Source organism: Mytilus trossulus, chromosome 3 (assembly GCF_036588685.1).
Source record: "Mytilus trossulus isolate FHL-02 chromosome 3, PNRI_Mtr1.1.1.hap1, whole genome shotgun sequence".
NCBI lineage: Eukaryota > Metazoa > Mollusca > Bivalvia > Mytilida > Mytilidae > Mytilus > Mytilus trossulus.
In genome coordinates, this window is record NC_086375.1 from 58,438,440 (window position 1) to 58,453,418 (window position 14,979).

The 14,979-nt window shown below is 31.8% G+C and overlaps 1 protein-coding gene across 1 annotated transcript; it reads right to left on the minus strand.

The window, feature by feature from the left end:
* Positions 1 to 7,230: 7,230 nt before the first annotated feature.
* LOC134711975 (calmodulin-A-like) lies at positions 7,231 to 14,237 on the minus strand. The gene is made up of 5 exons (XM_063573041.1): positions 14,069 to 14,237; positions 13,497 to 13,524; positions 9,577 to 9,720; positions 8,459 to 8,701; positions 7,231 to 7,424 (listed from the first exon to the last, which is right to left on the minus strand). Exons 1-5 carry the CDS (start codon positions 14,075 to 14,077, stop codon positions 7,396 to 7,398), a joined length of 453 nt encoding a protein of 150 aa, XP_063429111.1. The 5' UTR covers positions 14,078 to 14,237; the 3' UTR covers positions 7,231 to 7,395.
* Between the last annotated feature and the right edge of the window lie 742 nt (positions 14,238 to 14,979).

Sequence of the window (14,979 nt, forward strand, 5' to 3'; positions counted from 1 at the left end):
TTATATTTAGGCAAGGATACCAATTATATTGGAAAACATTAATGATTTCAAAATTTTATTTGCACTCAATTTATAGTAATAGCATGTCCTCTTTTTATTTAAAATATTGAATTGTAAACAAATGTGATATCTTAAATATTTTGACCGCACCAATCTTAACTGACCTTATTTGCTCTTTCTTTCTACAAATCTGCTTAGTATATAGCTGCACAGTAATTCAGTTATAATTTTAGGTCATGAGGGACTATAATATACAAGTTACAGCAATACATTGTATTGGAAAACAATGACTTCAAAATTTTGTTCGCATGAATTTATAGTGCCAGCATATCCTCTTTTTATTCAAAGTATTGAATCGTAAACAAATATCAGTAGTTTTCATACTTAAGACTGAGTCGTGTAATAAAATCGTTTGATCGCATCAACCAAAAATGACCATATTTTCTTTTTTTTTTATGCAAGTCTATATAGTTGGACAGTATATCAGTTATAATTTTAGGTCAAGAGGGACTGTAGTTTATAAATAACTGCAATATTGGAAAACAACAACCACAAAAAAAAAAATCGCATTGATTGAGAGTGCCATCATTTCCTACTTTTATTCAAAATATTGCATCAGAAACAAACATCAGCTAGTTTTCATACCTCAGACTGACTCATGGAACAAAAATATATGTCTGGGCAACAACAACCCAACCATAGAGCAGACAACAACCGATCACGATGGATTGTATAATTCAAATGACAGCGTGTCCTCTTTTTATTCAAAATATTGAATTGTTAACAAATTTCAGAAGTTTCGATATATCAGACTGAGTCATTTTAATAACAAAATTATTTGACCGCATCAACCAAAACTGAACATATGGGACCTTTTGTAGCTTGTTGTTTTCGGTGTGAGCCAAGGCTCAGTGTTGAAGGGCGTACATTGACCTATAATGGTTTACTTATTTTTAAATTGTTATTTGGATGGAGAGTTGTCTCATTGGCACTCACACCACATCTTCATGATCTTCCTATATCTATATATTCTTTATCATGTCAATATATATGGCTTCATTGTAAACCAATAATATTTCTAAGTCAGGACAGATATTGTATGATAAAGAGGACACCAAATTTTATCCACATAATTTTAGAGCGCCATTATTTCCTCTCTGCATGCTCTGTATCGATAGTATTACTATTTAAGGAATGACTGTAATATTTTTTCTGTCTATGAAGAAATAACATAAAAAATGTGGTGCACACTGATAAATGCGCGTAGGTTTTTTTTTAACAGTGTGCACCACATTTTTTACGTTATTTCGAATAGACAGAAAAAATATTACAGTCATTTCTTATAATTTAATTCTAAATTTCATTTTAACAAAATGTTTAAACCTTGGCAAACCATAAAAAAACGTTGATGATGTTACGTTCACATGACTAACTTATGTCTATGGGTGTTGATAACAAAATAACGTCAGAAGACCCGTTACATCCAAACTTAAATTATTAAATATTGAACCGTCACAAAAGTGACTTTTTAAGTCAGTAGTTCATGATGTTTTTTTTAAACAAAACTATTTAACGGCATAATCCAACACTCACATGACTGATTCATATACTTTATTTTAAAATGAAAAGTACATGTACATGTATGAGAAGTTCTCTTCTTGGAATAGTATACTGACTATACTGTTAACAGGTTAATATATAATTTGAAGAAGGACAATGATTGGTTTTGTGTGTAGCCTTACGTCCAGTGGCAAATATTTCATTTATGTTCAGATCGAGTATATTTTTCAGAATTTCAGGACTTCCAGATATTATTCATAATCGTTATGGATAAGTTTGGCAACGAGCTAATGCAAATGTACATAGTTTTTTTTACGTTTAACAACACTGATTTCAATAATCCCATAATCCATCCACTGTACAATTTTCGTTTGAACATTTGTCAAAACAGAATCCTAAATCATGAATGTAAATCCAAGGCATAGAAGGTAAATTAAGATTAAATTTCCATGAATTAAATGCAGAGTTATATTTATGAAGAGACTGTTAAAGACGGGGAACGAAGAAACGTAAACAATGATGTTTCATTTGCAATCTTATAAAAATATTTCTCCGATGAGTTGGATAACCTCCTATCCACTTCGATATTTGTACATGTAAATTTTTATCAGTAAAAATATAGAAAAATCCGCTATTATATAAAGTAAAGTAATTGGAACTGATTTTTTCTTCTAAATTCTAAAGTGCCCTTTCTGCAGTGACGTCATTTAGAACTGTTCTTCAGTCCTGACTGATTTGGTCAGTTCTGCTGACAGTTCTACAGTTAGAACTGATTTGGTCAGTTCTACCTAGAACAGTTTTAGACAGTTCTACCCTAGAACTGATCCTGACAGTTCTACCTAGAACTGATTTAGTCAGTTCTACCTAGAACTGATCCTGACAGTTCTACCTAGAACAGTTCTAGGGTAGAACTGTTCTAGCTAGAACTGTTCTAGGACAGGTTAGAACAGTTCTATGACAGATTATTCTGACAGTTCTAATGAGAGGTTAGAACTGATCTCCACTGTATAGGTATAGAGTTACAGCCTAGCATTGTTTGATAAATGATTTTTTTCTTTTAGATTCTTTATCAAATAAAATGAACTTTCCAAGTTTATACTAAGTATAAACCAGCAATGCAATGACTTTCATTTTGGGCTTGTATTTTCTTTCATGATTTCATTGATAGAGGGTTGCTGCTCACAAGGGAGCTATTAAACCAATAGTTCCAAATCTGGAAGTTGAAATCATTCCTTCGTAAATTTTTCGGACGCCATCACTAGTTGGTTGACCATTATGGAAAAACCGTTTCACAGATGATATCGGATACATTCCTTACGTCGTATCAACAATCTTCTTCACTTTTTAATAGGACAGTCTGAATTATACTTTTTACTTGGTTTGTAATAACATGAGCAACACGACGAGTGCCACATGTAGAGCAGGATCTAGTAACCCCTCCGGAGCACCTGAGATACCCCCCCCCTTTAGTTAGGTTCGTGTTGCTTAGTCGTTAGTGTTCTATGTTGTGTCTTGTGTACTATTAATTGTTTTGTCTTTTTCTTTGTTTGCCATGGCGTTGTCAGTTTATTTTCGATCTATTAGTTTGACACTCTGGTATCTTTAGACCCTCTCTTAAACAAAGTATAATGTCATAGATACATATACAATTACATTAACATACATAGAATTAAATTTTAATACAAATGTAAAGTAGAAACATAAAGTGAATACAGGAAATTCTAGGCATTTTATAATCATTCTTATGAATAAGCACAGTTTGTTAATATAAGTTCAGAACGGATCGTTTTGTTTACTTTCTTCTATTGCCGAACCTTCTAGAACATAATGGAACTCGTCGCCAATATCAGCGGTATAACATAAAGTACAAATATTTCTCTCTGGTATATTGTCCGTAGAAATTTTGTGTTAAAAAATCAAAATCTACAAAGTGTGCAATAGTTTTGACAAAATATCAGAGGAGGTTTCAAAATTTATACTTTTTTTGGATAATTTATAGTTTAGAGCTTTTGGATAGGTTTTGTTACGAAATATAACAAGTTCAGTTCTACTAGTTACAAGTACAACGGCAAGACCAGAGTGACAAGAGTAATCGCTTGGTTTATCCTGCCTAATGTCAGACAGTTTAACCTTCCAATTTCATTATCATTTGCTTTGCGTTTAAATTTCATCATCCATTCTGTTATTTATTAGTTCTGTTTGTGTTTTGTCTGTATACCGTTGTACCATAAACGGTTTAATCAGAACAAATTCCCCTGCAAAACAAGTTCACATGAAATAAGACGATGTCATTTACCTAACAAACATTGTTTTACTGATTAATGAGCAGCACCTGTTTGTACAAGCATATTTTATTTCTTACCTTTACAAGGAAATGTCACAAAAAAAAGAGATGGGGAATATTTTGAAAATATTTATAAACTTCCACACGTTCTGCTTACGTCACAGACTTTTGACCAAATAAGTCCTATAAAAATGTACGAAATCAGAAGACTTAACCAGGATTGACACTAATAACAAGTGAGTAAAAAGTAGCTCATGATATATTTATTTTTTGAAAATTGGTTTCAAAACTTTCGATAGAATGAAAACCAAACAGTTAAGGCATGATTTATTCATGCAACAGTTATGCAAATATAATTATCGTCCTGAATATGCATGAAGTAATTGTCATCTAAAGTAAAGTTAGGTCTTCACTGACACTCTATCTATTATTCAATGGCGTTATTTTAAAAGTCGGATCTTACCTTAATTTTATTAAGTTTATTTTATAATTCCATTGAATTTCGTTGTAGAATTTAAAACGCTGTTTTTTTCTTAAAGATGTAATAAGTGTTTATGATAGTGTAAAGTAAACGAAATCACGTGACCATCTCATTTTGCATGAATCGCGAAAGCATTCAATCCTTATATTTGCATTTGTTTTTCGAAATAAAAGAAAATCATGAGAATTACATTTATATTTGAATCTAAAAGTAAAGCTTTAAACACTAAACTTCATCAGACACTGTCTGGTAAGATGAACACTGACTGAGTATGATTCCACGTGAGGGGCGACAATCTGCTCTATCACGCTCTCACACATTTATTATTTATATAATGTCATATAATAGTTAAAATTGGCATATTAAATATTATGAAGATGTCGACCTGAAATTAATATCTATTAGAATATATAATTATGGCACTTATCCTGATCATAAGTATTATTTATTGTTATACATGTTTTTATATCAATTAACCACATATCGTTTCAAGTGATTTTGAGAATTTTTAAAGCATCATAGGTTGTACAAAAAGGTGTTTATTAATAGTTCTGTAATCTGTGGCCAGCTGTCATAAATATTCGTCTTTCAGCAAATAAAGGATCAACATCTAAATCAATTGATCACCCCAATTAATATTCTGAAATGCAGGTTATAATAATCCTTCAAAAACATAAAACAATGTGCTGTTCGTGTGTTAATGTTTTGTTCTCCATTGCAGCTAAAATGAGGCCGTATCTGTGTGTTATATTGGTAATAACCTTAATGGTTGCAACCCTTATAGAACATTCTGAAGCTCACACTATTGTCAAACGTAGTGGAGGCGGAGGAGGCGGTGGTGGAGGTGGTGGTGGTGGAGGTGGAGGTGGAGGAAGAGGAGGAGGCGGCGGTGGTGGAGGAGGCGGCCGAAGTGGTGGAGGAGGCGGCGGAGGCGGAGGTGGTGGAGGCGGTGGTGGCGGCGGCGGAGGGAAATAGATAAGTAAGTCTTTTAGAATGCAAGTAGTAAAATTGAGAATAGAAATGGGGAATGTGTCAAAGAGACAACAACCCGACCAAAGAACAGACAAAATCCATGACCATGTAGGAGATACCGGACTCCTCTGAAGAGCCTTTATCTTTATAAACAAGCTATCCCTATGCAAATTAATATGTTTAGTGTTGATGTATAGTATTAGACTAAATATGAAATGCTTAGAAATGTGGGTAATCTAATAACTATAACATTTGTTTCTTTTCAGTACCCTCCAACGAAGTTAGGCTCCGGCTGGAAAAGACGAACCATCCTCTCATATTAAAGTTATATGATGCAGAATACCTCGACTGTTTTCACTAATTATACCTTTTGTTGCATAGCTACATATATATTATAAATTGAAAAAAAAAAAAAAGCATTTCTTTTATTGCAATGTATACGGAGTCAAACAGTCACATATCGCAATAACTATACTAAAACGGTAAAGTTTAGAATATTTTAGCAAACTAACTGAATATGTTTTACAAAAAATGATGAAAAGTACACTGCATCATCATAGTATAAAAATGGACACCTCAATACAAGTTGCGACAATACATTTCTTGAAGTACGCAAATGGTCAAAAGTTTTGAAAGCTCCATTATGTTATAATCAAGATTCATTTGAAATTGTTTTGATAACATTGCAATATGCTTAATTCAGTTTAGGTCCATATAATTGTACAGTGGTATATGTAGATATCTAAAATACTTAATACCTTTAAAAACCGATGCGGATATACATGTTCCGAGAGAGGGTATAGGAAAGTGTAATGGGTTTCGGATGAATCCCATTACAGATGAAAAGAAAATATTTGGATTAAAATTGCAAAAACACAAAGAAAAAATATATTCCTTGTTTAATTAATTCAGCTCTCTCACTTTCTAACTTTCATTCGGTTGCAATGACGCGTAGAAGTCTTGTATTCTTTCCTTACAGTTTTCAAATGTATTAGTTTTTAAAAAACAAAGAGTCGCTTGACTTTCATATACACCGAGCCGAAAGATCCGAGAGGGGATGTAACTCGAAGTATATAGGTACAGAGATAAGAGATAAGGTATATATTAAAGGATATGTCGAGCTTGTATAACGTTTATTTATTTGTATAAGATCTGGTAAAGTTTTGACAAAGAAAAAAATCATGAAAGATACCAGACTGAGAATAGTGTAAGCCTGACAGGTGTGACGTTTACAACAGCTTATCAGCGACATTCGCATAAAAAAGTTGAAAATCAAAATAAAGTTAAATGTTGAATAGGTTTGAAGACCAAAAAAAAAAGGGTTTGTCGATTTATGACGTGTGAACACGGGGAATTTAGGAATAAGATAATAGACTGGTTAGAACGGAGTCAGAATAATGGTTCAGGGCACGGTGACTTATCTTTCTGAGGACTATGACATTGTGAGCTAGTAAACGTTTGAAATCTGGCTCAGCTTACTTGAAAGAAGGTTAAACATTCATATTATTAAAAGACATGCTATCGTCCTCAATATGCATGTAATTTTCTGTTTGGCGTTAAGCAGCCATTCATCATCAACATATTTGGTGTTGTCTGTATTGGCCCCAGTTTGTTTTCTTTTAATCGTTTAAGGAGTGATGTCTTATTCTGTCCGGTTGATGGTGCTATAAATGGTCCTGCATCCATCGTTTCTTGAAATTTTTCAATCGCACAAGGTCATGCTTAAAAGTTTTATTGCCTGTTTTGTTACTTCTACATGTTTGATCCGTCAGAGTTGTACAGTGTATTGATTGATATTTAAGTTTTGGAAAACACGCTTTACTTCTGTCATAACAAGACAGAATGGTGACCTGTAGTTGTTTGTTTTTTTTCTTGTTCTTTGTTCTTTGTGTGTGTGTTGGGGGAAAGGGGGGGATGAAAATGTATTATCAGAAACATAATATTTTTTTATTTACAAAAGGATGTCTGAAAATGAAATTTACATGGAAACCGTTTGCATGATATAAAGTTAAACAAGTGTATCGAAATCAACATTATAAAAAGGAAACAGTCACTCAGGTTTGAGTACTCAATACTAATCATAATTGACTTTAAATATTTACTGTGCCATCATGACCTTGGAAAACTCTGAAAAAGAAAATAACACTTTAAAAAGACAAAATAAAAACGGTTTGGAAGAACTGATATTTAAAATATCCGACTATGCGGTATGGGCTTGGTTGCGTCCCATACAGTTTGGCATTATAGCATAAGGCAAACCGATGTATATCAAGATATGACTTCTAAAAAATCCTATAGAAAAGTGTTTCATACATATACTAGTAGATTAAATCACGGACGGATGGACGAAAGGACGGGCGAATAGAGGTCAACCAATATTTTCTTTCCTTTGGAGTAGGAATATGAAATGTGTCATTCAAAAATAAATATTTTTTATTATTTTGGTTGATCTTGCGTTAGCGCGTTTGTATCGAATACAAGAGATTGTGGATTGGATCCCCGAAAGGGCCAAACCATATAAGTAATATCAATATAATACTTTAATAGTCATCCCATAGTCTGCGTTGGTATTTGATGGATCTCTGACAAGCAAGTGACATCTTGAAGGGAATGCACAGACTGCTCGCATTTGATTTAGAATAATGAGTCGAATTAAGCTCGTATAACTTCTTGTTTTTCATGTGTTATCAGTTATACACCGACTAAACGTGTGGGTCTAGTAATAAAGTATTTTTTCATATCTAATTAACATGTTGTTGTCCCAAATATGCATGTAAGATTCGGTGATGTGCTTTAAGCAGCCACCGATCAGTCGATCAAGATATCGAGAGATCATCAAAATATGTATCACCAACTTTCCGGAATTTATTTTACAATTAAAAAAAAACCTTTAATATTTATGTTTTCTATTAAACAAATTCATGTTTACTTGTATAATATATGTAAAGCATTGTTACATGTTTCCGTCAAACAATTCGAACGCCTTGATATAGCCGTGTTGTGCTAATGCGACGTAAAGCAACCAACACTCAATCAATCAAATAATTCGGGGGAAACTGGTCATACATTTTATCCGTCTTACTTTTATTATAAGTGAAAAATATAAACAGACATAAACAAGTTTGCATTTTATACTGTTTTTTTCAAACTTAAATTCTTACCTTCATAATCAATAACACCGTCTCCATTATTGTCGGCCTCGTGAATCATAGCAGATATTTCATCGTCTGTCATTTTTTCTCCTAGATTAGACATCACCATTCTTAATTCTCTAGCCGTTATAACACCATCTCCATTTTTATCAAAAAATTTAAAGGTCTCTCGAATAATATCGTCATTGTCAAGTTCATGAAATTTTCTAGACATCATGCATAAAAATTCTGGAAAATCTATACTTCCACTTCCTTTGTAAATAAAAAAAAACATATTTTGAAATTTCTTCTACTCCACAATAAACTTTGATATTGGTCATACATTTGTTAGAATAATCTTTGGTTGTTCACCTCTATACACAATTAAAGTTTCAGTTGATTTAAAGTAAATGTTCTGTGGAAATGCAAGAATCTCAAATTTTTCATAAAAGTAAGGAGATGTGATGTGATAGTCATTGAGAGAACTATCAACAAAGGAACAAAAGACAAGAGCTACAGTAAGGCTTTCAACAATGAGCGAATTTCATACTATGTAGCATGACAAAAAGGGCTATGGGATAAAATAATATATTAAGGAAAATTCAAAATGAAAAATATAATAATACAAAAGGAAAACAATTATACTGACGGCAACCAACCATAGACGCCAGGCTATGGAAAGACACATAAAACTGTATCTGATAAAATATTCGTGTAAGTTCCATCACCTTAGACAATGTTTAAGCAGCATATACCTTTACGTTATAAAGTATATATCAGTTGACTTTTCACATCAGAAATAAAAGATACAAGACACCGAGGCCTCAGTTATCAAAAGTAAGTTCATATTCCTACCCACTTGACTTCTCCAACAAACATCCAATTCAACTAACAAATAATAATATAACTATGTAGACCGTTGGTTTTCCCGTTTAAATGGGTTTGCACTACTAATTTTCAATGTGAGCCAAGACTCCGTGTGGAAGACCGTTCTTTGACCTATAATGGTTTACTTTTATAAATTGGATGGAGAGTTTTCTCGTTGGAACTCATACCACTTCTTCTTATATCTAATTTCTAGACTAACATATGATCAATCATTACACATCGAACAGTCTCAAGTATAAATACTGGACCATGCATCTTACCGTCTGAGTCCACTGCATCTATCATATCATGCAACTCAGCTTCCGATGGGTTCATTCCAAGTTGTAATAATACTGTTCCTAGTTCTTTAGTAGTTATAATTCCATCATTATCTTGATCAAAACTGCTAAAAACTGTCTTTAGTTCTGTAATATTCAACAATGTAATTATATTTTAAGTAAACAATCAAGATACATAATAAAAATCATAACTCGATATGTAATTTTGCAGTGTAGCAACAAAAAAGGGGAGATATAATGAGGTCAAACTTGACCATATACCGTCTCTCATCGAGTAGGACACATTATAATTTCAAATTGTCGCTGAAGAGAAAAATATGTTACATAAATATGCATGATGTCCATGAGAGATTTTTTAAAACTTAAATGGGAATTCATTTGGTATAAACTTTATGGAATAGTACCTATGCATATTAAACACACTTTGCATCAGAACATATATAGTTTCCACGGTGAATATCATTGAGCATTGATGTTTACATCAACACAATGTTTGTATGATTGTCTGTTTATCTACTTAATTATATTCTGGCTCATTTGAAGAAAGCTTTGTGTGGACATATAACTGTATCAGTAAACAATAACATACAATGAGTTTGTTGTTACTTTTCTATCTTTTATACTATCAGAATACTAACTAAAAGAGCATGCTAGCTGTCTTATTCGCCAGATATTTGTTAGTTGAATTAAATTACTGGCAATCAGATGTTCCATTTGTTGGTATGATTTTCATACGTTTATGTCCAATATTTTGGACATTGATACATCCAAAGTCATAGTTTATTCGATATTCTAATTTTTGTTTATTAAAAATGTCTGACTCGCGTTTCAACCAGCTTGCTTAAAAGCATAACAATACCCCCAAAAAGATAACAGGAATTATGCATCAAAAAATTAATAAATACAATATACCACACCATTACAGACACCTCCTCCACAACTATGCACACAAAACAATAAGTATAAATAGTTCAACACGTATTTTTTTCGTCTTATTTGATCAAGTCATACATGGCCCACTGTTCTTTTTCTTTCTCTTTGTAATCAAGAAGTCGAGCGATAGTCAAACATCTTTGTTTCTTTTCGTTATACATTTTATCATCAATAAACGATGGAACCATTTAATTGCGAACCTTTTGTATGGCATCAAATTTTCATTTGGTAAATAAAAGCTGCATTTTAGGCAGGATAAAATTTTCCTCTATTATATATGTAATCTTAAGGTGCGAAAATAGTTACAGGGTTTCCTTATGGAAAACAGTATTTTTTTTTATCTTAAAGGGAAAAAGGGTTGTTGCGACAATCCAAATGTTCATAAGGAGACTATAAAAGCTTATTGTTTCAATCTATCTTGATTTATTTATAATCCGACTTTTATTTCATTGTGGGGAAATGAAAATTAATGGAGGGAAGAATTCCCCTTATCGTGTTTACGCAATGGACTATTGCATTATATTAGTGATGGAAGATTGAATATTTTTGTCACGCATTTTCTCGAACTTTGTTAACTAATTGTCAAGCTGCATCCTGGTTGTAAATAATTGTCTGTTTTTTTTTGGCTTGACATGGAGCGGATGGTATAATACTATTTTCTCGTTAAAGTGTAGTAAAATTCAGATTACCGACCATTCGTAGTTTTTGCCTTAGTGGGGGACATAACAAAAGAAAATATATAAAGATTGGAAACATAATTGTTTTTCGTGCAGTTTCCTGAGATATTAGATATAGGATTATCATTGACCCATAGATAACGACAATTGTTTGCAAATAACACAAATTTTCGACATAGAAACTTCTGACACCGCATGTAAATGATTTATAGAATGCATTTGTCTTACGAAATAAAAAAGAGAGCGGAATTATCAAAGCATTATGTCATATAAAATGTGAAATTTCTCATTAATGAAGGAGCAATATTGTTATTAAAATATTAGGATGGAAATAAGTGTCAATTGCAAATCCATGAAGTTAAAACCAAATTTTAAAAGCTTACATTATTATGGATATATATTATCATAGGATATATGTTACTTCTACAGATCTATAATATGTTATTTAAGGAAATATTTTGGATATTCAATTCTAATTTCAGGGATCTATTTGGATACAAAGGTGTTATATAAGGGAAATATTCGATATTCAGATAAGGAACGCATAGTGTTGAAAGAAAAAAGGATATAATACATCATATTTATTTGAAAAAAACCCACTGTAGCACTGCATTTGGAGTCATGATTTTGTTAAATGATAAGTCTTATAGTACCTTAATCGGTTTGTTCACATCATATCAACGTTCGGTTTTGTTATATTTTAATGTTGTCTTTCGCAAGTCAAATTTTCCTATAATTGAAAATTGACAAAGACAAAATTAGAATATACTGTTGAACTTCATACTTGTACGCATCTTAATGTTAGAATAAGGATACATAAAATTATGAAGACTGTCTCTTATGTTTTTTTTTTAGATGAATTGAAAAATACAAATTTAACGGTAAAATTAAATCTTAATTGCAATGAATTTCTGGAAAGAAAAACACGTGTGCAAAGATGGATGTTGCTAAAAAAATCAGAAGTGTTTTTGTTTCATCAAATGAAGAATTTCTCGAGATAAAGTAAGACGCTTCATGCATATTGCTTTCGATGAATCGATTGTCCATTGAACCATTTTTGGAATGAAATTCTAACTTTTTATTGCACTCATATGCTACAAGTAGTTAAAAAGTAAACCACACATTTCTTTTTAATATTCATATTTATTGAGAGTAAGCTTTTAAAATTCGTTATAAATGAGATGCAGGTTGTGCCTGCAAATTGATGCATAGAATTGGAGGTCACATACATCGTTTTCTACAATTGTGAAGATTACAGAGAGAAAATAACTTAAACAATTGAAAGCTTATTTTCTAATTTCTCAATAATATGATTGTTTTTTTTTTTGGGGGGGGGGGGGGGGGAGCAAATCGATGATCTACGTTCGATATTTTAGAATCAAATTAACAGACAAAACGATATAACTTGAATTTATAGCAATACAATTTTATTTCATACTACTCTATTTATTATATTCTTTCTGTTCAGTTTTTTTATTTCGTTTTGAATGTGCAATATACTTTTTTAGATTAAACAACTAGATATGTTGTGCCTTTTTTGTAGTTACGTATTCATATGTGCATGTGAATGTGCCGTTGTTGATACATTTGATTATTGATCTCATGATGATATTAGTAATGATTGTTTATATATAATCATAATTGCTGACATATGCCTACAATGTACTATCTATTATAGATAGTATTTGTATATATTGCTAGAACCCTTTTCATTTAATAATGTCTGTGTGTCTTAGTTATAATTTAGAGAAAGTTGGAATATTCTGATGTCATGAAATTTTACTATAGCTTTTTGAATGGTTCAAAAGATTTACGGACACCATCAATATAAAAAAGAAGATGTGATATGAATTTGAATGATTGCCAATTGAGACAACTCTCCTCAAGAGACCAGATGACACAGAAATTAGCAACAATAGGTCACCGTACGGACTTCAACAATGAGAAAAGTCCATACTGCATAGTCAGCTATAAAAGGCATCGAAATGATAAATTTTAAATGTTAATCTTTGTTTAAAATTTATGGAATATCTATTTCATAGATAAACACCCCTTTTTAATTGTTGTAACTGGCATCCCGTCCTATTTTCCTTGATTGTGAAAATATCACTGAATGCAACTCATCATCGAATAGTTTCCACATTGTCAGTAAAACGACGATTGCCACGAGTGGAGGATGGGTTGTCTATCCTTTTGGAACATTTAATTAATTAACAAACATCATTTGTAACTATAAGCCTCTAACATATCACTTTTAAGATTGTTTTTATATTCGTATCAATTGATACTCACCAGATATTTTTTCTTCATCTAAATCATACTGAAAAGTAATATAGATATAATTTTAATTTGACGTTAAGAGATTTTTTTCTCGTATATACAGAATAAAATATACTAGTACATGAATCCTTTCCTACAAAAGCATTCAAAATATTTAGGAGCGTTTATCATACATATGTTGACTTTTCTGTATAGTCAAAAGACGTCCAATGTCAAAGTACAGTTTTCTACTATAGACAGTTGTCAAGCTCTGAAACGGATCCAGTCTTAAAAAAAAAGAAATTTAACAAAAAATAATTGCATGACATAAATTCTTTCGTGAATATCCAATTCTCCAAACAAATGGCATTACAAATGTGCGACAATCACAGTACAGTTCTTGATTTTGCTCTTTATGAACATGTGTAATATGTTTTGGATTTTCAAATATGTAGGCATCGAGCATCAAGGAAAATTAAAATAAAATGACATGATTGATTTGGCGGATATCATGGAAATCTGGGGAGGTAAAAATATTGTAAGAGCAGATTAGTACAGGAGCAATGTTTTATATTGAAAGGTCAATTTAAAAAGCGAAAACTCACATATGACATTCTGTAAAGAAGATGGTTCCAATTTCAACAACAAGGCTGACTTTTGATGTAAATTACACAAAATTGATACATATATACTATTCCAGAATGGGCAGTTGGTGTGTAGTCAATATTTACATAAGAGGGCACTATAACACACACCGTCACCTCCATCTAATTACCAATGTTTCTCTTCATAATAACATAAGTACAGCTGCCAGAAAAGTGATATCAATTAGTTCTAGTGTGTAATCAAACGTACAATTGTACGATTATTTATTACTATATTGGTGCAAATTTCATTGTTGCAATTTATTTGCAAGAAAGAAACATAAGAAAACGAAAAAAAAATGAATATTCCAGACTCTTATAAACACTTATTTTAAAATTGATATTGATTAAGGTAACACGATCATTACGATTAAATTTCTGAATTTCAGGCATTTACTAATAATAATTAAAATCTTACATGTAGATGTATATTAAATGAAATTAAAAAAGTAAAACAAACCATTTTAATCACTCATAATCAACTTTTTGTAAATGTAAGTTGCTTTTAAATGCAATAAGGGGAAAAAGGGGGGGGGGGGGGGGGGGGGTATCTACAACATTTTTGTCGCTTAAGCGTATTTAAAAAAAAAATCATTTTGCCAGTTATATGAGGGTTACGGTTATACAAAACAGTCCATCAAATACCTTATAACCTAGAACATAAATGAGCCATCACTCATTGTTATTGGTTCTCTCATTTTTGCAAACAATTCGATACAAGTTTTAGGACTTAGGTAAAATTTTAAACTTGCAGGATATCGGCAAAATTTTTCATAACAAAATCTTAAATATCCGAGGTTTGAAGGTATTTGGCCCAGTAGTTTCAGAAGAAAAGATTTTTGAAATAGATTACGACGACAGACGACGACGAA

Excerpts from the sequence above, each read along its gene's own strand:
- LOC134711975 (XM_063573041.1), bottom strand. Across the intron at positions 8,702-9,576 it reads AGATGCAGTGGACTCAGACG|GAAGTGGAAGTATAGATTTT; the intron begins GTAAGATGCATG and ends TTATTTACAAAG. Across the intron at positions 7,425-8,458 it reads CGGTGTTATTGATTATGAAG|AGTTTTCCAAGGTCATGATG; the intron begins GTAAGAATTTAA and ends TTTCTTTTTCAG.